Source organism: Bombina bombina, chromosome 6, assembly GCF_027579735.1.
Source record: "Bombina bombina isolate aBomBom1 chromosome 6, aBomBom1.pri, whole genome shotgun sequence".
NCBI lineage: Eukaryota > Metazoa > Chordata > Amphibia > Anura > Bombinatoridae > Bombina > Bombina bombina.
This window is the reverse complement of record NC_069504.1, coordinates 26,095,037-26,122,026: the sequence shown is the minus strand read 5'-3', so window position 1 is coordinate 26,122,026 and position 26,990 is coordinate 26,095,037. Positions and strand designations below refer to the sequence as shown.

Genomic DNA, 26,990 nt, shown 5'->3' with positions numbered 1-26,990 from the left:
TGTATAGTGTGTGTGTGCATTTAGTGGTTATGAGAAGGCAGTTGTATAGTGTGTGTGCATTTAGTGGTTATGTGCAGGCAGTTGTATAGTGTGTGTGTGCATTTAGTGGTTATGTGCAGGCAGTTGTATAGTGTGTGTGTGTGCATTTAGTGGTTATGTACAGGCAGTTGTATAGTGTGTGTGTGCATTTAGTGGTTATGTGCAGGCAGTTGTATAGTGTGTGTGCATTTAGTGGTTATGTGCAGGCAGTTGTATAGTGTGTGTGTGCATTTAGTGGTTATGAGAAGGCAGTTGTATAGTGTGTGTGTGTGCATTTAGTGGTTATGAGAAGGCAGTTGTATAGTGTGTGTGTGTGCATTTAGTGGTTATGAGAAGGCAGTTGTATAGTGTGTGTGTGTATTTAGTGGTTATGTGAAGGCAGTTGTATAGTGTGTGTGTGCATTTAGTGGTTATGAGAAGGCAGTTGTATAGTGTGTGTGTGTGCATTTAGTGGTTATGAGAAGGCAGTTGTATAGTGTGTGTGCATTTAGTGGTTATGAGAAGGCAGTTGTATAGTGTGTGTGTGCATTTAGTGGTTATGAGAAGGCAGTTGTATAGTGTGTGTGTGCATTTAGTGGTTATGAGAAGGCAGTTGTATAGTGTGTGTGTGTGTGTGTGCATTTAGTGGTTATGAGAAGGCAGTTGTATAGTGTGTGTGTGTGCATTTAGTGGTTATGAGAAGGCAGTTGTATAGTGTGTGTGCATTTAGTGGTTATGAGAAGGCAGTTGTATAGTGTGTGTGTATTTAGTGGTTATGAGAAGGCAGTTGTATAGTGTGTGTGTGCATTTAGTGGTTATGAGAAGGCAGTTGTATAGTGTGTGTGCGTGCATTTAGTGGTTATGTGCAGGCAGTTGTATAGTGTGTGTGTGCATTTAGTGGTTATGAGAAGGCAGTTGTATAGTGTGCGTGCATTTAGTGGTTATGTGCAGGCAGTTGTATAGTGTGTGTGTGCATTTAGTGGTTATGAGAAGGCAGTTGTATAGTGTGTGTGCATTTAGTGGTTATGAGAAGGCAGTTGTATAGTGTGTGTGTATTTAGTGGTTATGAGAAGGCAGTTGTATAGTGTGTGTGTATTTAGTGGTTATGTGCAGGCAGTTGTATAGTGTGTGTGCATTTAGTGGTTATGAGAAGGCAGTTGTATAGTGTGTGTGTATTTAGTGGTTATGTGCAGGCAGTTGTATAGTGTGTGTGCATTTAGTGGTTATGAGAAGGCAGTTGTATAGTGTGTGTGTGTGTGTGTGTGCATTTAGTGGTTATGAGAAGGCAGTTGTATAGTGTGTGTGTGTGTGTGTGCATTTAGTGGTTATGAGAAGGCAGTTGTATAGTGTGTGTGTGTGTGTGTGTGCATTTAGTGGTTATGAGAAGGCAGTTGTATAGTGTGTGTGTGCATTTAGTGGTTATGAGAAGGCAGTTGTATAGTGTGTGTGTGTATTTAGTGGTTATGAGAAGGCAGTTGTATAGTGTGTGTGCATTTAGTGGTTATGAGAAGGCAGTTGTATAGTGTGCGTGCATTTAGTGGTTATGTGCAGGCAGTTGTATAGTGTGTGTGTGCATTTAGTGGTTATGAGAAGGCAGTTGTATAGTGTGTGTGCGCGTGCATTTAGTGGTTATGAGAAGGCAGTTGTATAGTGTGTGTGTGCATTTAGTGGTTATGAGAAGGCAGTTGTATAGTGTGTGTGTGTGTGTATTTAGTGGTTATGAGAAGGCAGTTGTATAGTGTGTGTGTGTGCATTTAGTGGTTATGAGAAGGCAGTTGTATAGTGTGTGTGTGTGCATTTAGTGGTTATGAGAAGGCAGTTGTATAGTGTGTGTGTGTGCATTTAGTGGTTATGAGAAGGCAGTTGTATAGTGTGTGTGTGTATTTAGTGGTTATGAGAAGGCAGTTGTATAGTGTGTGTGCGTGCATTTAGTGGTTATGTGAAGGCAGTTGTATAGTGTGTGTGTGCATTTAGTGGTTATGAGAAGGCAGTTGTATAGTGTGTGTGCGTGCATTTAGTGGTTATGAGAAGGCAGTTGTATAGTGTGTGTGTGCATTTAGTGGTTATGAGAAGGCAGTTGTATAGTGTGTGTGCATTTAGTGGTTATGAGAAGGCAGTTGTATAGTGTGTGTGCATTTAGTGGTTATGAGAAGGCAGTTGTATAGTGTGTGTGTGTGCATTTAGTGGTTATGAGAAGGCAGTTGTATAGTGTGTGTGTGCATTTAGTGGTTATGAGAAGGCAGTTGTATAGTGTGTGTGCATTTAGTGGTTATGAGAAGGCAGTTGTATAGTGTGTGTGTGTGTGCATTTAGTGGTTATGAGAAGGCAGTTGTATAGTGTGTGTGTGCATTTAGTGGTTATGAGAAGGCAGTTGTATAGTGTGTGTGCATTTAGTGGTTATGAGAAGGCAGTTGTATAGTGTGTGTGTGTGCATTTAGTGGTTATGAGAAGGCAGTTGTATAGTGTGTGTGTGTGCATTTAGTGGTTATGAGAAGGCAGTTGTATAGTGTGTGTGTGCATTTAGTGGTTATGAGAAGGCAGTTGTATAGTGTGTGTGTGCATTTAGTGGTTATGAGAAGGCAGTTGTATAGTGTGTGTGTGCATTTAGTGGTTATGAGAAGGCAGTTGTATAGTGTGTGTGTGCATTTAGTGGTTATGAGAAGGCAGTTGTATAGTGTGTGTGCATTTAGTGGTTATGAGAAGGCAGTTGTATAGTGTGTGTGCATTTAGTGGTTATGAGAAGGCAGTTGTATAGTGTGCGTGCATTTAGTGGTTATGAGAAGGCAGTTGTATAGTGTGTGTGCATTTAGTGGTTATGAGAAGGCAGTTGTATAGTGTGTGCGTGCATTTAGTGGTTATGAGAAGGCAGTTGTATAGTGTGTGTGTGTATTTAGTGGTTATGAGAAGGCAGTTGTATAGTGTGTGTGTGCATTTAGTGGTTATGAGAAGGCAGTTGTATAGTGTGTGTGTGCATTTAGTGGTTATGAGAAGGCAGTTGTATAGTGTGTGTGTGTGCATTTAGTGGTTATGAGAAGGCAGTTGTATAGTGTGTGTGCATTTAGTGGTTATGAGAAGGCAGTTGTATAGTGTGTGTGTGCATTTAGTGGTTATGAGAAGGCAGTTGTATAGTGTGTGTGTGCATTTAGTGGTTATGAGAAGGCAGTTGTATAGTGTGTGTGTGTGCATTTAGTGGTTATGTGCAGGCAGTTGTATAGTGTGTGTGTGCATTTAGTGGTTATGTGCAGGCAGTTGTATAGTGTGTGTGTGTGCATTTAGTGGTTATGAGAAGGCAGTTGTATAGTGTGTGTGTGTGTGCATTTAGTGGTTATGAGAAGGAAGTTGTATAGTGTGTGTGCATTTAGTGGTTATGAGAAGGCAGTTGTATAGTGTGTGTGTGTGCATTTAGTGGTTATGTGCAGGCAGTTGTATAGTGTGTGTGTGCATTTAGTGGTTATGAGAAGGCAGTTGTATAGTGTGTGTGTGTGCATTTAGTGGTTATGAGAAGGCAGTTGTATAGTGTGTGTGTGTGTGTGTGCATTTAGTGGTTATGAGAAGGCAGTTGTATAGTGTGTGTGCATTTAGTGGTTATGTGCAGGCAGTTGTATAGTGTGTGTGGATTTAGTGGTTATGAGAAGGCAGTTGTATAGTGTGTGTGTGTGCATTTAGTGGTTATGTGCAGGCAGTTGTATAGTGTGTGTGTGTGCATTTAGTGGTTATGAGAAGGCAGTTGTATAGTGTGTGTGTGTGTATTTAGTGGTTATGAGAAGGCAGTTGTATAGTGTGTGTGCATTTAGTGGTTATGAGAAGGCAGTTGTATAGTGCGTGTGTGTGCATTTAGTGGTTATGAGAAGGCAGTTGTATAGTGTGTGTGAGTGTGTGTGCATTTAGTGGTTATGTGAAGGCAAGTTGTATAGTGGTTGTGTGTGCATTTAGTGGTTATGTGCAGGCAGTTGTATAGTGCGTGTGTGTGCATTTAGTGGTTATGAGAAGGCAGTTGTATAGTGCGTGGTGTGTGCATTTAGTGGTTATGAGAAGGCAGTTGTATAGTGCTGTGTGTCATTTAGTGGTTATGAGAAGGCAGTTGTATAGTGTGTGTGTGATTTAGTGGTTATGAGAAGGCAGTTGTATAGTGTGTGTGTGCATTTAGTGGTTATGAGAAGGCAGTTGTATAGTGTGTGTGCATTTAGTGGTTATGAGAAGGCAGTTGTATAGTGTGTGTGCATTTAGTGGTTATGAGAAGGCAGTTGTATAGTGTGTGTGTGTGCATTTAGTGGTTATGAGAAGGCAGTTGTATAGTGTGTGTGCATTTAGTGGTTATGAGAAGGCAGTTGTATAGTGTGTGTGTGCATTTAGTGGTTATGAGAAGGCAGTTGTATAGTGTGTGTGTGTATTTAGTGGTTATGAGAAGGCAGTTGTATAGTGTGTGTGTGCATTTAGTGGTTATGAGAAGGCAGTTGTATAGTGTGTGTGTGCATTTAGTGGTTATGAGAAGGCAGTTGTATAGTGTGTGTGTGTGTGCATTTAGTGGTTATGAGAAGGCAGTTGTATAGTGTGTGTGCATTTAGTGGTTATGAGAAGGCAGTTGTATAGTGTGTGTGTGCATTTAGTGGTTATGAGAAGGCAGTTGTATAGTGTGTGTGATTTAGTGGTTATGAGAAGGCAGTTGTATAGTGTGTGTGGTGCATTTAGTGGTTATGAGAAGGCAGTTGTATAGTGTGTGTGTGTGCATTTAGTGGTTATGAGAAGGCAGTTGTATAGTGTGTGTGTGTGCATTTAGTGGTTATGAGAAGGCAGTTGTATAGTGTGTGTGCATTTAGTGGTTATGTGAAGGCAGTTGTATAGTGTGTGTGTGTGTGTGTGCATTTAGTGGTTATGAGAAGGCAGTTGTATAGTGTGTGTGCGTGCATTTAGTGGTTATGAGAAGGCAGTTGTATAGTGTGTGTGTGCATTTAGTGGTTATGAGAAGGCAGTTGTATAGTGTGTGTGTGTATTTAGTGGTTATGTGCAGGCAGTTGTATAGTGTGTGTGTGCATTTAGTGGTTATGAGAAGGCAGTTGTATAGTGTGTGTGCGTGCATTTAGTGGTTATGTGCAGGCAGTTGTATAGTGTGTGTGCATTTAGTGGTTATGAGAAGGCAGTTGTATAGTGTGCGTGCATTTAGTGGTTATGAGAAGGCAGTTGTATAGTATGTGTGTGCATTTAGTGGTTATGAGAAGGCAGTTGTATAGTGTGTGTGTGTGCATTTAGTGGTTATGAGAAGGCAGTTGTATAGTGTGTGTGTGTGCATTTAGTGGTTATGAGAAGGCAGTTGTATAGTGTGTGTGTATTTAGTGGTTATGTGCAGGCAGTTGTATAGTGTGTGCGTGCATTTAGTGGTTATGAGAAGGCAGTTGTATAGTGTGTGTGTGTGCATTTAGTGGTTATGAGAAGGCAGTTGTATAGTGTGTGTGTGCATTTAGTGGTTATGAGAAGGCAGTTGTATAGTGTGTGTGCATTTAGTGGTTATGAGAAGGCAGTTGTATAGTGTGCGTGCATTTAGTGGTTATGTGCAGGCAGTTGTATAGTGTGTGTGCATTTAGTGGTTATGAGAAGGCAGTTGTATAGTGTGTGTGCATTTAGTGGTTATGAGAAGGCAGTTGTATAGTGTGTGTGTGTGTGTGCATTTAGTGGTTATGAGAAGGCAGTTGTATAGTGTGTGTGTGTGTGTGTGCATTTAGTGGTTATGAGAAGGCAGTTGTATAGTGTGTGTGTGTGTGTGTGTGTGCATTTAGTGGTTATGAGAAGGCAGTTGTATAGTGTGTGTGTGTGTGTATTTAGTGGTTATGTGCAGGCAGTTGTATAGTGTGTGTGTGCATTTAGTGGTTATGAGAAGGCAGTTGTATAGTGTGTGTGCGCGTGCATTTAGTGGTTATGAGAAGGCAGTTGTATAGTGTGTGTGTGTGCATTTAGTGGTTATGAGAAGGCAGTTGTATAGTGTGTGTGTGCATTTAGTGGTTATGAGAAGGCAGTTGTATAGTGTGTGTGCGCGTGCATTTAGTGGTTATGAGAAGGCAGTTGTATAGTGTGTGTGTGTGCATTTAGTGGTTATGAGAAGGCAGTTGTATAGTGTGTGTGTGTGCATTTAGTGGTTATGAGAAGGCAGTTGTATAGTGTGTGTGTGTATTTAGTGGTTATGAGAAGGCAGTTGTATAGTGTGTGTGTGCATTTAGTGGTTATGAGAAGGCAGTTGTATAGTGTGTGTGTGTGCATTTAGTGGTTATGAGAAGGCAGTTGTATAGTGTGTGTGTGTGCATTTAGTGGTTATGAGAAGGCAGTTGTATAGTGTGTGTGTGTGCATTTAGTGGTTATGAGAAGGCAGTTGTATAGTGCGTGTGTGTGCATTTAGTGGTTATGAGAAGGCAGTTGTATAGTGTGTGTGTGTGTGTGTGTGTGTGCATTTAGTGGTTATGAGAAGGCAGTTGTATAGTGTGTGTGTGTATTTAGTGGTTATGAGAAGGAAGTTGTATAGTGTGTGCGTGCATTTAGTGGTTATGAGAAGGCAGTTGTATAGTGTGTGTGTGTATTTAGTGGTTATGAGAAGGCAGTTGTATAGTGTGTGTGCATTTAGTGGTTATGAGAAGGCAGTTGTATAGTGTGTGTGTGCATTTAGTGGTTATGAGAAGGCAGTTGTATAGTGTGTGTGCATTTAGTGGTTATGAGAAGGCAGTTGTATAGTGTGTGTGTGTGTGCATTTAGTGGTTATGAGAAGGCAGTTGTATAGTGTGTGTGCATTTAGTGGTTATGAGAAGGCAGTTGTATAGTGTGTGTGTGTATTTAGTGGTTATGAGAAGGCAGTTGTATAGTGTGTGTGTGCATTTAGTGGTTATGAGAAGGCAGTTGTGTGTGCATTTAGTGGTTATGAGAAGGAAGTTGTATAGTGTGTGTGTGCATTTAGTGGTTATGTGCAGGCAGTTGTATAGTGTGTGTGTGCATTTAGTGGTTATGTGCAGGCAGTTGTATAGTATGTGTGCATTTAGTGGTTATGAGAAGGCAGTTGTATAGTGTGTGTGTGCATTTAGTGGTTATGAGAAGGCAGTTGTATAGTGTGTGTGCATTTAGTGGTTATGAGAAGGCAGTTGTATAGTGTGCGTGCATTTAGTGGTTATGAGAAGGCAGTTGTATAGTGTGTGTGTGCATTTAGTGGTTATGAGAAGGCAGTTGTATAGTGTGTGTGTGTGTATGTGTATTTAGTGGTTATGTGCAGGCAGTTGTATAGTGTGTGTGTGTATTTAGTGGTTATGAGAAGGCAGTTGTATAGTGTGTGTGCATTTAGTGGTTATGAGAAGGCAGTTGTATAGTGTGCGTGCATTTAGTGGTTATGTGCAGGCAGTTGTATAGTGTGTGTGCATTTAGTGGTTATGAGAAGGCAGTTGTATAGTGTGCGTGTGCATTTAGTGGTTATGAGAAGGCAGTTGTATAGTGCGTGTGTGTGCATTTAGTGGTTATGAGAAGGCAGTTGTATAGTGTGTGTGTGTGTGTGTGTGTGCATTTAGTGGTTATGTGCAGGCAGTTGTATAGTGCGTGTGTGTGCATTTAGTGGTTATGAGAAGGCAGTTGTATAGTGCGTGTGTGTGCATTTAGTGGTTATGAGAAGGCAGTTGTATAGTGTGTGTGTGCATTTAGTGGTTATGAGAAGGCAGTTGTATAGTGTGTGTGCATTTAGTGGTTATGTGCAGGCAGTTGTATAGTGTGTGTGTGTGCATTTAGTGGTTATGAGAAGGCAGTTGTATAGTGTGTGTGTGTGCATTTAGTGGTTATGAGAAGGCAGTTGTATAGTGCGTGTGTGTGCATTTAGTGGTTATGAGAAGGCAGTTGTATAGTGTGTGTGTGTGCATTTAGTGGTTATGAGAAGGCAGTTGTATAGTGTGTGTGTGTATTTAGTGGTTATGTGCAGGCAGTTGTATAGTGTGTGTGCATTTAGTGGTTATGAGAAGGCAGTTGTATAGTGTGTGTGTGTGCATTTAGTGGTTATGAGAAGGCAGTTGTATAGTGTGCGTGCATTTAGTGGTTATGAGAAGGCAGTTGTATAGTGTGTGTGTGTGTATTTAGTGGTTATGAGAAGGCAGTTGTATAGTGTGTGTGTGCATTTAGTGGTTATGAGAAGGCAGTTGTATAGTGTGCGTGCATTTAGTGGTTATGAGAAGGCAGTTGTATAGTGTGTGTGTGCATTTAGTGGTTATGAGAAGGCAGTTGTATAGTGTGTGTGTGTATTTAGTGGTTATGAGAAGGCAGTTGTGCGTGTGTGTGTGTGCATTTAGTGGTTATGAGAAGGCAGTTGTATAGTGTGCGTGCATTTAGTGGTTATGAGAAGGCAGTTGTATAGTGTGTGTGTGCATTTAGTGGTTATGAGAAGGCAGTTGTATAGTGCGTGTGCGTGCATTTAGTGGTTATGTGCAGGCAGTTGTATAGTGCGTGTGTGTGCATTTAGTGGTTATGAGAAGGCAGTTGTATAGTGCGTGTGTTCGCATTTAGTAGTTATGAGAAGGCAGTTGTATAGTGTGTGTGCATTTAGTGGTTATGAGAAGGCAGTTGTATAGTGTGTGTGTGTGTGTGTGCATTTAGTGGTTATGAGAAGGCAGTTGTGTGTGTGTGTGCATTTAGTGGTTATGAGAAGGCAGTTGTGCGTGTGTGTGTGTGCATTTAGTGGTTATGAGAAGGAAGTTGTATAGTGTGTGTGTTCGCATTTAGTAGTTATGAGAAGGCAGTTGTATAGTGTGTGTGCATTTAGTGGTTATGAGAAGGCAGTTGTATAGTGTGTGTGTGTGTGCATTTAGTGGTTATGAGAAGGCAGTTGTATAGTGTGTGTGTGTGCATTTAGTGGTTATGAGAAGGCAGTTGTGCGTGTGTGTGTGTGCATTTAGTGGTTATGAGAAGGCAGTTGTATAGTGTGCGTGCATTTAGTGGTTATGAGAAGGCAGTTGTATAGTGTGTGTGTGCATTTAGTAGTTATGAGAAGGCAGTTGTATAGTGTGTGTGTGTGCATTTAGTGGTTATGAGAAGGCAGTTGTATAGTGTGTGTGTGTGCATTTAGTGGTTATGAGAAGGCAGTTGTATAGTGTGCGTGTGCATTTAGTGGTTATGAGAAGGCAGTTGTATAGTGTGTGTGCATTTAGTGGTTATGTGCAGGCAGTTGTATAGTGTGTGTGCATTTAGTGGTTATGTGCAGGCAGTTGTATAGTGTGTGTGTGCATTTAGTGGTTATGTGCAGGCAGTTGTATAGTGTGTGTGTGCATTTAGTGGTTATGTGCAGGCAGTTGTATAGTATGTGTGCATTTAGTGGTTATGTGCAGGCAGTTGTATAGTGCGTGTGTGTGCATTTAGTGGTTATGAGAAGGAAGTTGTATAGTGCGTGTGCATTTAGTGGTTATGAGAAGGCAGTTGTATAGTGTGTGTGTGTGCATTTAGTGGTTATGAGAAGGCAGTTGTATAGTGTGTGTGTGTGCATTTAGTGGTTATGAGAAGGCAGTTGTATAGTGTGTGTGTGTGTGTGTGTGTGCATTTAGTGGTTATGAGAAGGCAGTTGTATAGTGTGTGTGTGTGCATTTAGTGGTTATGTGCAGGCAGTTGTATAGTGTGTGTGCATTTAGTGGTTATGAGAAGGCAGTTGTATAGTGTGCGTGCATTTAGTGGTTATGAGAAGGCAGTTGTATAGTGTGTGTGCATTTAGTGGTTATGAGAAGGCAGTTGTATAGTGTGCGTGCATTTAGTGGTTATGAGAAGGCAGTTGTATAGTGTGTGTGTGTGTGCATTTAGTGGTTATGAGAAGGCAGTTGTGTGTGTGTGTGCATTTAGTGGTTATGAGAAGGCAGTTGTGCGTGTGTGTGTGTGCATTTAGTGGTTATGAGAAGGCAGTTGTATAGTGTGCGTGCATTTAGTGGTTATGTGCAGGCAGTTGTATAGTGTGTGTGTGTGCATTTAGTGGTTATGAGAAGGCAGTTGTGCGTGTGTGTGTGTGCATTTAGTGGTTATGAGAAGGCAGTTGTATAGTGTGCGTGCATTTAGTGGTTATGAGAAGGCAGTTGTGCGTGCATTTAGTGGTTATGAGAAGGCAGTTGTATAGCGTGTGTGTGCGCGCCTGTGAGTGACTATAAATTTCCTACGTTGCATTTGGGGATAATTTGTGTATTTCTGCTTCAGAGGCCAATCGTGGAGTTCTCACTGGAGGATATGAACAAGCTGAAGATTAAGCAGAGGAGACAGCAGCGCAGTCTGGTAAGGCTTCTGGTTTGGATGGTGCCCCTCAGTTGGAGAGAGAGAGAGCTAAAGACAGACTGAAACCCTCTCTCCATCTGAGCTATCTCCTGGCTAATTCCAGGGACCACATCTGCAATGTACCCCTCAGCCTTTAGATAATGTTGTGCTGGACAGACGTAGGTAACAGACAGACAAGTCCCTTCTATACTGTGTAGTGTTATGAGGAAACTGTAACACATTTTTATGGACCACTCATGTCCTCTGCTTACAGGAAGTGCTGAGAATGAAGGAAGTGAAGGCTTTGACAGCTCAGGGAACGCAGCAAGTGATGGGAAATCCCAAGAAGAATAAACAGAAGAAGGCGGGAGCCCCCTCAACCACAGCCCCTTCAGAGAAAAAGGGTGCCCAGAACACTACAAATAAAGCTATGTCCTCAATCAACAAGCCACAAGCGGCCACAGCTGTAAAGGGGCCCATCAAGAGGGTACAGTCAGAGACCACAGAAGCCCAGAAAGACCCTAAAAGAGCCAAGGCAGACACCACCGAGCAGCCAGGACAGTCCCCGGGTCCATCAGATTGGATACCATGGTCTGGATTTAGGACTAAGGAGGAGATTGAAGAGGAGGAGCTTCCAGATGGGACGAAGAAAAAGAGGAAGGTCCTGCCCTTGCCTTCCCGTCTGGGCCCTAAAATCAGGTGAGGCGAGCGGAGCATGTATAAGTTCAGAAACAGCAGACATGCATGACTTTGCCATTGGTGTTTGGCAATTAGAAGATCGCTAAATGCAGCTGCGCACAGCTCTTCTGAACCTCTCTGCAGTAAAGGGGTTAATCGGGTAGCATGTATGGTTAATACTTGCTCTAGTAGTGTAAGGATTACAATCCCACCTAACACCTCCTGGCCTGATCCCTCCCAAACTGCTCTCTTCCCTCCCCCACTGGTCACCACCATCTTAGGTACTGGCAGACAGTATGGTTGAATGGTTAGTTCTCAGGCAGAGAGGTTTCTCTGATTCTGTTGCTGAGACTTTTGTATAGGCCTGTGAGTAGGAAGATTTACCATAAGGCCTGGAAGGCCGCTATTTGTTGGTGTATATTCTTTTAGAATTACAAATAAAAATGACTCGGCTCAGGACAAATGTGAGGTTAAAGATAACAGGTATGAATAGATACCGTTGCTGTGATCTTAAAGGGACAGTCAACACTAGAATTTTTGTTGTTTTAAAAGATAGATATTTCCTTAATTACTAATTCCCCAGTTTTGCATAACCAGCACAGTTATAATTATACACGTTTTACCTCTAATTACCTTGTATCTAAGCCTCAGCATGCTGCCCCCTTATTTCAGTTCTTTTGACAGACTTGCATTTTAGCCAATCAGAGCTGTCTCCATGGTAAATTCACGTGCTTGAGCTCAATGTTATCTGACACACATGAACTAATGCCCTCTGGTGAAAAACTATCAAAATGCATTTTGATTAGAGGCGACCTTCAAGGTCCAAGAAATTAGCATATGAACCTCCTAGGTTTAGCTTTCAACTAAAAATACCAAGAGAACAAAGCAAAATTGGTGATAAAAGTAAATTGGCAATTTTGTTTAAAATTACATGCCCTATCTGAATCATGAAAGTTGTTATTTTGGACTTGATTGTCCCTTTAATGTATGAATATGAACAACTATTAAAGAAAAGAGATCTCACAATAGCACTCATATCTCGTGTTAAACCAATTTAATCACTAGAGGAAAAATGTACCTCTAAGAAGTGAACACAATGACCATCAAATGATAAAAATAATTTACAATCAAAAGAACAAAGTGTATATTCTGTATACAAAATAACATAAAGCTATGGATACACCGTGTCATATGTAGCAAAACAACAAATCCTGCTATTAAAAGTAACAACATAATCTTTTAGAATTACTTAGTTTTTTGTTTTTGTTCTCAGGCAGCTTTTGGTAGGAGGTCCTTCAGGCAGCTTTTGGTAGGAGGTCCTTCAGGCAGCTTTTGGTAGGAGGTCCTTCAGGCAGCTTTTGGTAGGAGGTCCTTCAGGCAGCTTTTGGTAGGAGGTCCTTCAGGCAGCTTTTGGTAGGAGGTCCTTCAGGCAGTTGTCTCAGGATCATTTGGATTTTGCCTTTTAGTCCTTTTAATTGCTTATTACCCTGTGAAAGCTAAAAAAAAATATTTCTTTCATGTAATTGGCAAGAGTCCATGAGCTAGTGACATATGGGATATACAATCCTACCAGGAGGGGCAAAGTTTCCCAAACCTCAAAATGCCCTTAAATACACCCCTCCCCACACCCACAATTCAGTTTTACAAACTTTGCCTCCTATGGAGTTGGTGAAGTAAGTTTGTGCTAAGATTTCTATGTTGATATGCGCTTCTCAGCATTGTTGAAGCCCGATTCCTCTCAGAGTACAGCGAATGTCAGAGGGACGTGAAGGGAGTATCACCTATTGAATACGATGATTTCTCTAACGGGGGTCTTTTTCATGGATTCTCTGTTATCGGTCGTAGAGATTCATCTCCTACCTCCCTTTTCAGATCGACGATATACTCTCAAATTTACCATTACCTCTACTAAATAACTGTTTTAGTACTGGTTTGGCTATCTGCTATATGTGGATGGGTGTCTCTTGGTAAGTATGTTTTCATTTACTTAAGACACTCTCAGCTATGGTTTGGCACTTTATGCAATTATATAAAGTTCTAAATATATTTATTGTACTTATATTTGCCATGAGTCAGGTTCATGTATTTCCTTCTGCAGACTGTCAGCTTCATATTTGGGAATATAAACACTTTAAGAAATTTGTTTCTTACCTGGGGTTTAGTCTTTTTCAATTTGACTACTTTTTGCATTTGCGGGTATTATGCCCGCGGGTGCGTCAAATGTTAGACTTTATTGTGTCATTTTTGGCGCAAACTTTTTTGGCGCGGGAAATTACGTTTTTGACGCAACTTCGTCATTTCCAGCGTCATACGTGACGTCGAGACCTTTCACACGGCGGCTTCATTAGTGACGCAAGTGTGTCATTTCCGGTCATTTTTGGTGCCAAAAAAGTTTACGTTACGTTGTGCGTCATACTTGGCGCCAATTTTTCTTCATTATTTCAATACCCCATTGTTGTTTGCCTCCTGCTTTCTTTTCTATCAAGAGGCCTATGCTTTTACATTTTTTCCCATTCCTGAAACTGTCATTTAAGGAAATAGATAATTTTGCTTTATATGTTGTTTTTTCTCTTACATTGAGCAAGATGTCCCAATCTGATCCTGTCTCTGAAGTTTCTGCTGGAACATTGCTGCCTGACATCGGTTCTACCAAAGCTAAGTGCATTTGTTGTAAAATAGTAGAAATTATTCCACCGAATGTCATTTGTAATAGTTGTCATGATAAACTTTTACATGCAGATAGTGTTTCTATCAGTAATAGTACATTGCCAGTTGCAGTTCCTTCAACTTCTAATGTGCATGATATACCTGTAAATTTTAAAGATTTTGTTTCTGAATCTATTATGAAGGCTTTGTCTGCATTTCCACCTTCTAATAAATGTAAAAGGTCTTTCTTCTGTTAAGTGTGATCAGTCCACGGGTCATCATTACTTCTGGGATATTAACTGCTCCCCTACAGGAAGTGCAAGAGGATTCACCCAGCAGAGCTGCATATAGCTCCTCCCCTCTACGTCACTCCCAGTCATTCTCTTGCACCCAGCAACTAGATAGGTCGTGTGAGAGGACTATGGTGATTATACTTAGTTTTATATCTTCAATCAAAAGTTTGTTATTTTAAAATAGCACCGGAGTGTGTTATTACCTCTCTGGCAGAGTTTGAGGAAGAATCTACCAGAGTTTTGCTATGATTTTAGCCGGAGTAGTTAAGATCATATTGCTGTTCTCGGCCATCTGAGGAGTGAGGTAAACTTCAGATCAGGGGACAGCGGGCAGATGAATCTGCATAGAGGTATGTAGCAGTTTTTATTTTCTGACAATGGAATTGATGAGAAAATCCTGCCATACCGATATAATGTCATGTATGTATACTTTACACTTCAGTATTCTGGGAGAATGGTACTTCACTAGAATTACACTGTAAGAAAGACATAAAGCTGTTTAATAACTAGAGATTATGTTTAACGTTTTTGCTGGAATGTAAAATCGTTTTCATTTGCTGAGGTACTGAGTGAATAAATGTTTGGGCACCATTTTTCCACTTGGCAGTTGCTTAAATCTGTTTTTTCTGTCAGTTTCTGTTCTCCCTCACTGCTGTGTGTGTGGGGGAGGGGCCGTTTTTTGGCGCTTTTACTATGCATCAAATATTTCAGTCAGCAACTCATTGTATTCCCTGCATGATCTGGTTCATCTCTACAGAGCTCAGGGGTCTTCAAAACTTATTTTGAGGGAGGTAATTTCTCTCAGCAGAGCTGTGAGAATTATAGTTTGACTGAAATAAAAACTTTTATTCTGTCATTTGTTTCCTGCTTTCAGAAATTGTTATCTTTGCTAATGGGATTAAACCTTTGCTAAAGTTGTGTTGTTTACAAGGATTGAGGCTATAACTGTTTCAATTTATTAATTTTTAACTGTCATAGATCTTCTGTGCTTCTTAAAGGCACAGTACGTTTTAATATTATTCTATTTGAATTGTATTTCCAAGTTGCAAGTTTATTTGCTAGTGTGTTAAACATGTCTGATTCAGAAGATGATACCTGTGTCATTTGTTGCAATGCCAAAGTGGAGCCCAATAGAAATTTATGTACTAACTGTATTGATGCTACTTTAAATAAAAATCAATCTGTACAAATTGAACAAATTTCACCAAACAACGAGGGGAGAGTTATGCCGACTAACTCGCCTCACGTGTCAGTACCTACATCTCCCGCTCAGAGGGAGGTGCGTGATATTGTAGCGCCGAGTACAGCTGGGCGGCCATTACAAATCACATTACAGGATATGGCTACTGTTATGACTGAAGTTTTGGCTAAATTACCAGAACTCAAAGGTAAGCGTGATCACTCTGGGGTGAGAACAGAGTGCGCTGATAATATTAGGGCCATGTCAGACACTGCGTCACAGGTGGCAGAACATGAGGACGGAGAACTTCATTCTGTGGGTGACGGTTCTGATCCAAACAGACTGGATTCAGATATTTCAAATTTTAAATTTAAACTGGAAAACCTCCGTGTATTACTAGGGGAGGTGTTAGCGGCTCTGAATGATTGTAACACAGTTGCAATACCAGAGAAAATGTGTAGGTTGGATAAATATTTTGCGGTACCGACGAGTACTGAGGTTTTTCCTATACCTAAGAGACTTACTGAAATTGTTACTAAGGAGTGGGATAGACCCGGTGTGCCGTTCTCACCCCCTCCGATATTTAGAAAAATGTTTCCAATAGACGCCACCACAAGGGACTTATGGCAAACGGTCCCTAAGGTGGAGGGAGCAGTTTCTACTTTAGCTAAGCGTACCACTATCCCGGTGGAGGATAGCTGTGCTTTTTCAGATCCAATGGATAAAAAGTTAGAGGGTTACCTTAAGAAAATGTTTGTTCAACAAGGTTTTATATTGCAACCCCTTGCATGCATTGCGCCGATCACGGCTGCAGCGGCATTCTGGATTGAGTCTCTGGAAGAGAACATTGGTTCAGCTACTCTGGACGACATTACGGACAGGCTTAGAGTCCTTAAACTAGCTAATTCATTCATTTCGGAGGCCGTAGTACATCTTACTAAACTTACGGCGAAGAATTCAGGATTCGCCATTCAGGCACGCAGGGCGCTGTGGCTAAAATCCTGGTCAGCTGATGTTACTTCTAAGTCTAAATTGCTTAATATACCTTTCAAAGGGCAGACCTTATTCGGGCCCGGGTTGAAAGAGATTATCGCTGACATTACAGGAGGTAAAGGCCATGCCCTGCCTCAGGACAAAGCCAAAGCCAAGACTAGACAGTCTAGTTTTCGTTCCTTTCGTAATTTCAAAGCAGGAGCAGCATCAACTTCCTCTGCACCAAAACAGGAAGGAGCTGTTGCTCGCTACAGACAAGGCTGGAAACCTAACCAGTCCTGGAACAAGGGCAAGCAGACTAGGAAACCTGCTGCTGCCCCCAAAACAGCATGAATTGAGGGCCCCCGATCCGGGATCGGATCTAGTGGGGGGCAGACTTTCTCTCTTCGCCCAGGCTTGGGCAAGAGATGTTCAGGATCCCTGGGCGCTAGAGATAATATCTCAGGGATACCTTCTGGACTTCAAATACTCTCCTCCAAGAGAGAGATTTCATCTGTCAAGATTGTCAACAATCCAGACAAAGAAAGAGGCTTTTCTACGCTGCGTACAAGAGCTCTTGTTAATGGGAGTAATCCATCCAGTTCCACGATCGGAACAGGGACAGGGGTTTTACTCAAATCTGTTTGTGGTTCCCAAAAAAGAGGGAACTTTCAGACCAATCCTGGACTTAAAGATCCTAAACAAATTCCTAAGAGTTCCATCGTTCAAGATGGAGACTATTCGGACAATTTTACCTATGATCCAAGAGGGTCAGTACATGACCACTGTAGATTTAAAAGATGCTTACCTGCACATACCGATTCACAAAGATCATTACCGGTACCTAAGGTTTGCCTTCCTAGACAGGCATTACCAGTTTGTGGCTCTTCCATTCGGATTGGCTACAGCGCCAAGAATCTTCACAAAGGTTCTGGGTGCTCTTCTGGCGGTACTAAGACCGCGGGGAATCTCGGTAGCTCCATACCTAGACGACATTCTGATACAAGCTTCAAGCTTTCAAACTGCCAAATCTCATACAGAGTTAGTGCTGGCATTTCTAAGGTCACATGGATGGAAGGTGAACGAAAAGAAAAGTTCACTCGTTCCACTCACAAGAGTTCCCTTCCTGGGGACTCTTATAGATTCTGTAGAAATGAAGAGTTACCTGACAGAGGACAGGCTATCAAGACTTCAAAGTGCTTGCCGCACTCTTCATTCCATTCAACACCCGTCAGTGGCTCAATGTATGGAGGTAATCGGCTTAATGGTAGCGGCAATGGACATGGTACCCTTTGCACGCTTACACCTCAGACCACTGCAACTGTGCATGCTAGGTCAGTGGAATGGGGATTACTCAGACTTATCCCCTTCTCTGAATCTGGATCAAGAGACCAGAAATTCTCTTCTATGGTGGCTTTCTCGGCCACACCTGTCCAGGGGGATGCCATTCAGCAGACCAGACTGGACAATTGTAACAACAGACGCCAGCCTTCTAGGTTGGGGTGCCGTCTGGAATTCCCTGAAGGCTCAGGGACTATGGAGTCAGGAGGAGAGTCTCCTGCCAATAAACATTCTGGAATTGAGAGCAGTTCTCAATGCCCTCCTGGCTTGGCCCCAGTTGACAACTCGGGGGTTCATCAGGTTTCAGTCGGACAACATCACGACTGTAGCTTACATCAACCATCAGGGAGGGACAAGAAGCTCCCTAGCTATGATGGAAGTATCAAAGATAATTCGCTGGGCAGAGTCTCACTCTTGCCACCTGTCAGCAATCCACATCCCGGGAGTGGAGAACTGGGAGGCGGATTTCTTAAGTCGTCAGGCTTTTCATCCGGGGGAGTGGGAACTTCATCCGGAGGTCTTTGCCCAAATACTTCGACGTTGGGGCAAACCAGAGATAGATCTCATGGCGTCTCGACAGAACGCCAAGCTTCCTCGTTACGGGTCCAGATCCAGGGATCCAGGAGCAGTCCTGATAGATGCTCTGACAGCACCTTGGGACTTCAGGATGGCTTACGTGTTTCCACCCTTCCCGTTGCTTCCTCGATTGATAGCCAGAATCAAACAAGAGAGAGCATCAGTGATTCTAATAGCACCTGCGTGGCCACGCAGGACTTGGTATCCAGACCTGGTGGACATGTCATCCTGTCCGCCTTGGTCTCTACCTCTGAAACAGGACCTTCTGATACAGGGTCCCTTCAAACATCAAAATCTAACTTCTCTGAAGTTGACTGCTTGGAAATTGAACGCTTAATTTTATCAAGACGTGGGTTTTCTGAGTCAGTTATTAGTACCTTAATACAGACTAGGAAACCTGTTACCAGAAAGATTTACCATAAGATATGGCGTAAATACCTACATTGGTGTGAATCCAAAGGTTACTCTTGGAGTAAGGTTAGGATTCCTAGGATATTGTCTTTTCTACAAGAAGGTTTAGAAAAGGGTTTATCTGCTAGTTCATTAAAGGGACAGATCTCAGCTCTGTCCATTCTGTTACACAAACGTCTGTCAGAAGTTCCTGACGTCCAGGCTTTTTGTCAGGCTTTGGCCAGGATTAAGCCTGTGTTTAAAACTGTTGCTCCACCATGGAGTTTAAACCTTGTTCTTAATGTTTTACAGGGCGTTCCGTTTGAACCCCTTCATTCCATTGATATAAAGTTGTTATCTTGGAAAGTTCTATTTTTAATGGCTATTTCCTCGGCTCGAAGAGTCTCTGAATTATCAGCCTTACATTGTGATTCTCCTTATTTGATTTTTCATTCGGATAAGGTAGTCCTGCGTACTAAACCTGGGTTCTTACCTAAGGTAGTTACTAACAGGAATATCAATCAAGAGATTGTTGTTCCTTCTTTATGCCCAAATCCTTCTTCAAAGAAGGAACGTCTACTGCACAACCTGGATGTAGTCCGGGCTCTAAAATTTTACTTGCAGGCAACTAAGGAATTCCGACAAACGTCTTCTCTGTTTGTCATTTACTCTGGGCAGAGGAGAGGTCAAAAAGCTTCCGCTACCTCTCTTTCTTTTTGGCTTCGTAGCATAATTCGTTTAGCTTATGAGACTGCTGGACAGCAGCCCCCTGAAAGAATTACAGCTCATTCTACTAGAGCTGTGGCTTCCACTTGGGCCTTCAAGAATGAGGCCTCTGTTGAACAGATTTGCAAGGCTGCAACTTGGTCTTCGCTTCATACTTTTTCCAAATTTTACAAATTTGACACCTTTGCTTCATCGGAGGCTATTTTTGGGAGAAAGGTTCTTCAGGCAGTGGTTCCTTCTGTATAAAGAGTCTGCCTATCCCTCCCGTCATCCGTGTACTTTTGCTTTGGTATTGGTATCCCAGAAGTAATGATGACCCGTGGACTGATCACACTTAACAGAAGAAAACATAATTTATGCTTACCTGATAAATTCCTTTCTTCTGTAGTGTGATCAGTCCACGGCCCGCCCTGTTTTTAAGGCAGGTAAATATTTTTTAATTTATACTCCAGTCACCACTTCACCCTTGGCTTTTCCTTTCTCGTTGGTCCTTGGTCGAATGACTGGGAGTGACGTAGAGGGGAGGAGCTATATGCAGCTCTGCTGGGTGAATCCTCTTGCACTTCCTGTAGGGGAGCAGTTAATATCCCAGAAGTAATGATGACCCGTGGACTGATCACACTACAGAAGAAAGGAATTTATCAGGTAAGCATAAATTATGTTTTTAAAACTTCTCATTTAGCTGATGAAATTTCAAATGACCAACAACATAATAATTCATCCTCTTCTGCTGAGGATCTATCTGAAACAGAAGATGCTTCCTCAGATATTGACACTGACAAATCTACTTATTTATTTAAAATAGAGTATATGCGTTCTTTATTAAAAGAAGTGTTAATTACTTTGGATATTGAGGTAACCAGTCCTATTGACGTTCAGTCCAGGTGTTTTTCCCATTCCTGAGGCTATTTCTGATATGATTTCTAGGGAATGGAATAAGCCAGGTACTTCCTTTATTCCTTCTTCAAGGTTTAAGAGATTGTATCCTTTACCAGCAAAATCTATAGAGTTTTGGGAAAAGATCCCCAAAGTTGATGGGGCTATTTCTACTCTTGCTAAACGTACCACTATTCCTATGGAAGATAGCACTTCCTTTAAGGATCCTTTAGATAGGAAACTTGAATCTTATCTAAGGAAGGCCTATTTATATTCAGGTCATCTTCTCAGACCTGCTATTTCTTTGGGTGATGTTGCGGCTGCATCAACTTTCTGGTTGGAAAATTTAGCGCAACATGAGTTGGATTCTGACATATCTAGCATTGTTCGCTTACTGCAACATGCTAATCATTTTATTTGTGATGCCATTTTTGATATTATCAAAATTGATGTTAGATCCATGTCTTTAGCTGTATTAGCTAGAAGAGCTTTGTGGCTTAAATCTTGGAATGCTGATATGACATCTAAATCTAGATTACTATTTCTTTCCAAGGTAATAATTTATTTGGTTCTCAGTTGGATTCTATTATTTCAACTATTACTGGAGGAAAAGGAGTTTTTTTTGCCTCAGGATAAAAAACCTAAGGGTAAATCTAAGGCTTCTAACCGTTTTCGTTCCTTTCGTCAGAATAAGGAACAAAAACTCAATCCTCCTCCCAAGGAATCTGCTTCCAGTTGGAAGCCTTCCTCAAATTGGAATAAATCCAAGCCATTTAGGAAACCAAAGTCTGCCCCTAAGTCCGCATGAAGGTGCGGCCCTCATTCCAGCTCAGCTGGTAGGGGGCAGATTAAGGTTTTTCAAGGATTGTTGGGTAAAATCTGTCCAAAATCATTGGATTCAGAGCATTGTCTCTCAAGGGTATCGAATAGGATTCAAAGTAAGACCTCCCGTGAGAAGATTTTTTCTCTCACACATTCCTGTATATCCAGTAAAAGCTCAGGCTTTTCTGAAGTGTGTTTCAGACCTGGAGTCTTCAGGGGTAATCATGCCAGTTCCTCCTCAGGAACAAGGTTTTTTTTTTTTTTTTCAAACCTATTCATTTACATAACGATTCAAAATTTTCAGATCCAGAACTGGTCTGAACACATTTTCTTTCTTTGGTACAGAGTACTAACTTTCAAGATGGTGACTATAAGGACTATTCTGCCTTTTGTTCAGCAAGGACATTATATGTCCACAATAGACTTGCAGGATGCATACCTTCATATTCCGATTCATCCAGAACACTATCAGTTTCTGAGATTCTCTTTTCTAGACGAGCATTACCAATTTGTTGCTCTTCCATTTGGCCTAGCAACAGCTCCAAGGATCTTTTCAAAGGTTCTGGGTGCCCTACTATCTGTAATCAGAGAACAGGGTATTGCGGTGTTTCCATATTTGGACGATATCTTGATACTAGCTCAGTCTTTACATACTGCAGAATCTCACACGAATCAACTAGTGTTGTTTCTTCGTAAACATGGTTGGAGGATCAATTTACCAAAAAGTTTCTTGATTCCTCAGACAAGGGTCACCTTTTTAGGCTTCCAGATAGATTCAGTGTCCATGACTCTGTCTCTAACAGACAAGAGACCTTTAAAATTGGTCGCAGCATGTCGGCTCCTTCAGTCTCAGTCATTCCCTTCAGTGGCTATGTGCATGGAAGTGTTAGGTCTCATGACTGCAGCATCGGACGCAATCCCCTTTGCTCGTTTTCACATGAGACCTCTACAGCTTTGTATGCTGAATCAATGGTGCAGGGATTATACAAAGATATCACAATTAATATCCTTGAATCCCAATGTACGACACTCTCTGACATGGTGGATAGATCACCATCGTTTGGTTCAAGGGGCTTCTTTTGTACGCCCAACCTGGACTGTGATCACAACAGATGCGAGTCTTTCAGGTTGGGGAGCTGTTTGGGGGTCTCTGACAGCACAAGGGGTTTGGAAATCTCAAGAGGCGAGATTACCAATAAATATTTTAGAACTCCGTGCAATTTTCAGGGCTCTTCAGTTCTGGCCTCTACTAAAGAGAGAACCGTTCATTTGTTTTCAGACAGACAATATCACAACTGTGGCTTATGTCAATCATCAGGGTGGGACTCACAGTCCCCAAGCTATGAAAGAAGTATCTCGGATACTTGCTTGGGCGGAATCCAGCTCCTGTCTAATCTCTGCGGTGCATATCCCAGGTGTAGACAATTGGGAGGCGGATTATCTCAGCCGCCAGACTTTACATCCAGGGGAGTGTTCTCTCCATCCAGATGTGTTTTCTCAGATTGTTCAGATGTGGGGGCTTCCAGAGATAGATCTCATGGCCTCTCATCTAAACAAGAAACTTCCCAGATACCTGTCCAGGGATGTTCAGGCGGAAGCAGTGGATGCACTGACACTTCCTTGGTGTTATCAACCTAGTTCTCCTTCCAAGAGTGATTTCCAAAATCATCGTGGAACAGTCTTTTGTGTTGCTGGTGGCTCCAGCATGGCCACACAGGTTTTGGTATGCGGATCTGGTTCGGATGTCCAGTTGCCCGCCTTGGCCACTTCCGTTACGGCCGGACCTACTATCTCAAGGTCCGTTTTTCCATCAGGATCTCAAATCATTTGAAGGTATGGAAATTGAACGCTTAGTTCTAAGTCATAGAGGTTTCTCTGATTCAGTTATTAATACTATGTTACAAGCTCGTAAATCTGTCTCTAGAAAGATTTATTATAAAGTTTGGAAGACTTACATTTCATGGTGTAATTCTCATAAATTCTCCTGGCATTCTTTTAGAATTCCTAGAATTTTGCAGTTTCTTCAGGATGGTTTGGATAAGGGTTTGTCTGCAAGTTCCTTGAAAGGACAAATCTCCGCTCTTTCTGTTTTATTTCACAGAAAAATTGCTATACTTCCTGATATACACTGTTTTGTACAGGCTTTAGTTCGTATTAAGCCTGTCAATTTCTCCTCCTTGGAGTCTTAATTTGGTTCTGAGGGCTTTACAGGCTCCTCCATTGAACCTATGCATTCTTTGGACATTAAACTACCTTCTTGGAAAGTGTTGTTCCTTTTGGCTATCTCTTCTGCTAGAAGAGTTTCTGAGCTATCTGCTCTTTCTTGTGAGTCTCCTTTTCTGATTTTTCATCAGGATAAGGCAGTTTTGCAGACTTCTTTTCAATTTTTACCTAAGGTTGTGAATTCTAACAACATTAGTAGAGAAATTGTTGTCCCTTCCTTGTGTCCTAATCCTAAGAATTCTTTGGAGAGATCCTTATATTCTTTGGATGTGGTAAGAGCTTTGAAATATTATGTGGAAGCTACTAAAAATTTCAGGAAGACTTCTAGTCTATTTGTTTTATTTTCTGGTCCTGGGAAAGGTCAGAAAGCTTCTGCTATTTCCTTGACTTCTTGGTTGAAACTTTTGATTCACCAAGCTTATTTGGAGTCGGGTCAAACCCCGCCTCAGAGAATTACAGCTCATTCTACTAGATCAGTCTCTACTTCATGGGCTTTTAAGAATGAAGCTTCAGTTGATCAGATTTGCAAAGCAGCCACTTGGTCCTCTTTGCATACATTTACTAAATTCTACAATTTTTATGTATTTGCTTCTTCGGAAGCAGTTTTTGGTAGAAAAGTTCTTCAGGCAGCTGTTTCAGTTTGATTCTTCTGCTTTTTGATTTAAGTTTTTTTCTTTCAAAAGTGAAAATAAACTTATTTTTGGGTTGTGGATTATTTTCTCAGCGGAATATGGCTGTTTTTGTTTTATTCCCTCCCTCTCTAGTGACTCTTGAGTGGAAGACTCCACATCTTGGGTATTAATATCCCATATGTCACTAGCTCATGGACTCTTGCCAATTACATGAAAGAAAACATAATTTATGTAAGAACTTACCTGATAAATTAATTTCTTTCATATTGGCAAGAGTCCATGAGGCTCACCCTTTTTATGGTGGTTATGATTTTTTGTATAAAGCACAATTATTTCCAAATTTCCTTTGTTGATGCTTTCTACTCCTTTCTTTATCACCCCACTGCTTGGCTATTCGTTAAACTGAATTGTGGGTGTGGTGAGGGGTGTATTTATAGGCATTTTGAGGTTTGGGAAACTTTGCCCCTCCTGGTAGGATTGTATATCCCATATGTCACTAGCTCATGGACTCTTGCCAATATGAAAGAAATTAATTTATCAGGTAAGTTCTTACATAAATTATGTTTTCATGATTCACATAGAGAATACAACTTTAACCCCTTAGTGACCAGAGTACTTTTCCATTTTCTGTCCGTTTGGGACCAAGGCTATTTTTACATTTATGCGGTGTTTGTGTTTAGCTGAAATTTTCCTCTTACTCATTTACTGTACCCACACATATTATATACCGTTTTTCTCGCCATTAAATGGACTTTCTAAAAATACCATTATTTTCATCATATCTTATCATTTACTATAAAATAATTTATAAAATATGAGGAAAAATGGAAAAAAAACACACTTTTTCTAACTTTGACCCCCAAAATCTGTTACACATCTACAACCACCAAAAAACACCCATGCTAAATAGTTTCTAAATTTTGTCCTGAGTTTAGAAATACCCAATGTTTACATGTTCTTTGCTTTTTTTGTAACTTATAGGGCCATAAATACAAGTAGCACTTTGCTATTTTCAAACCATTTTTTTTCAAAATTAGCGCTAGTTACATTAGAACACTGATATCTGTCAGGAATACCTGAATATCCCTTGACATGTATATATATATTTTTTTAGAAGACATCCCAAAGTATTGATCTAGGCCCATTTTGGTATATTTCATGCCACCATTTCACCGCCAAATGCGATCAAATACAAAAAATCGTTCACTTTTCCACAAATTTTTTCACAAACCTTCAGTTTCTCACTGAAATTATTTACAAACTGCTTGTGCAATTATGGCATAAATGGTTGTAAATTCTTCTCTGGGATCCCCTTTGTTCAGAAATAGCAGACATATATGGCTTTGGTGTTGCTTTTTGGTAATTAGAAGGCCGCTAAATGCCACTGCGCACCACACGTGTATTATGCCCAGCAGTGAAGGGGTTAATTATGAAGCATGTAAGGAGCTTTTTGGGGTAGTTTTAGCTTTAGTGTAGTGTAGTAGACAACCCCAAGTATTGATCTAGGCCCATTTTGGTATATTTCATGCCACCATTTCACCGCCAAATGCGATCAAATTAAAAAAAATGTTACATTTTTCACAATTTTAGGTTTCTCACTGAAATCATTTACAAACAGCTTGTGCAATTATGGCACAAATGGTTGTAAATGCTTCTCTGGGATCCCCTTTGTTCAGAAATAGCAGACATATATGGCTTTGGCATTGCTTTTTGGTAATTAGAATGCTGCTAAATGGCGCTGCGCATCACACGTGTATTATGGCTAGCAGTGAAGGGGTTAATTAGGTAGCTTGTAGGGAGCTTGCAGGGTTAATTTTAGCTTTAGTGTAGAGATCAGCCTCCCACCTGAAACATCAGACCCCCTGATCCCTCCCAAACATCTCTCTTCCCTCCCCTACCCCACAAATGTCCCCGCCATCTTAAGTACTGGCAGAAACTCTGCCAGTACTAAAATAAAAGGAAAATTTTGGCTTTTTTGTGCATTTTTTTTTATAGCATATTTACATATGCTTATGTGTAGGATCCCCCTTAGCCCCCAACCTCACTGATCCCCCACCAAACAGCTCTCTAACCCTCCCCCTCTGACTTAATGTGCGCCATCTTGGGTACTGGCAGCTGTCTGCCAGTACCCATTTTAGTGAAAAATATGCTGTTATTTAAAAAATGTCCCTTTTCTGTAGTGTAGCTTCCCCCCCCCCCAATACCAAACCCCCACCCCTTCCTGATCCCTTAGATGCTTTTAAAAAAATAAGTTTATTTTAATTTTTTTCACAATTTACTTGTAACTTTTTTCTGTAGTGTAGCGGTTCCCACCCGCTCCCGCCCCGTGCACGCGCCCGCCCGCTCCGTGCACGCGCCCGCCCGCCACCCCCGTGCACGCGCACGATCCCGCCCCCCTCTCTGACTAAGAAGCCATCGATGGCCGCCCACCCACCTCCCACTTCAGCTCCCACCCACCAACGAATGCGGCCATCGATGTCCGGTGCAGAGAGGGCCACAGAGTGGCTCTCTCTGCACCGGAGGGGTAAAAAATGTTATTGCAGGATGCCTCAATATCGAGGCATCCTGCAATAACCGGAAAACAGCTGGAAGTGATCAGGATCGCTTCCAGCTGCTTTCCAAACCGAGGACGTGCAGGGTACGTCCTTGGTCGTTAAGTGACTTTTTTAAGAGGACGTACCCTGCACGTCCTCGGTCATTAAGGGGTTAAACAACTTTCTAATTTACTTCTATTTAATTTGTTTTGCACTTTTGGTATCATTTGTTGGAGCAGCAATGCACTACTGGTCTCTAACTGAATACATGGGTGAGCAAATGACAATTGGTATATAGATGCAGCAACCAATCAGCAGCTAGAATCTGGGTTCTTTGCTGCTCCTGAGCTTTCCTAGATAAACCTTTCAGAAAAGGATAACAAGAGAAGGAAGCAAACTAAATAATAGTAAATTGTTGTATTATCTATCTAAATCATGAGAGAAACATTTTGCTCCTTATTTATTTTCCTACCTCTTTCGCTTGCCTATACGTCAAACTGAGTTACCAATGAGGTGGAAGGGGTTTTGTAGAGCTCTTGGCGTGTGGTAATCTTTGCCTCCTCCTAGTGGCAGGGAAAAGTAATTCCCAGGAGTAATAGATCTTGGACTCTCACCACCATGAAATAAATTAATTTATCAGGTAAAGTATACACCCCCCCCCCCCCCCCACAGTTTTTGTAGTTTAGGGATCCCTCTTAATCCACCCACCTGATACCCCCCTCTCACACTACTGTCCACCATCTTTGTTACTTGCAGATTATAGATTTTGTTTTCTGTAGTGTAGGGAACCCCCTCACTCTCCCCCTCCAAGATTGCTTTGTTTCACCCCCCTACCTCTTCCCTGCCTTATCTA

At 41.5% G+C, this 26,990-nt stretch overlaps 1 protein-coding gene across 1 annotated transcript in view; it reads left to right on the top strand.

The window, feature by feature from the left end:
• RBM28 (RNA binding motif protein 28) overlaps positions 1–26,990 on the top strand; it is a 182,782-nt gene that overhangs the window by 143,871 nt on the left and 11,921 nt on the right. Inside the window, exons 16-17 of the mRNA XM_053716329.1 lie at positions 10,195–10,269; positions 10,523–10,947. Coding sequence (XP_053572304.1) covers positions 10,195–10,269; positions 10,523–10,947 — 500 coding nt within the window. The remainder of the gene's footprint in view (positions 1–10,194; positions 10,270–10,522; positions 10,948–26,990) is intronic.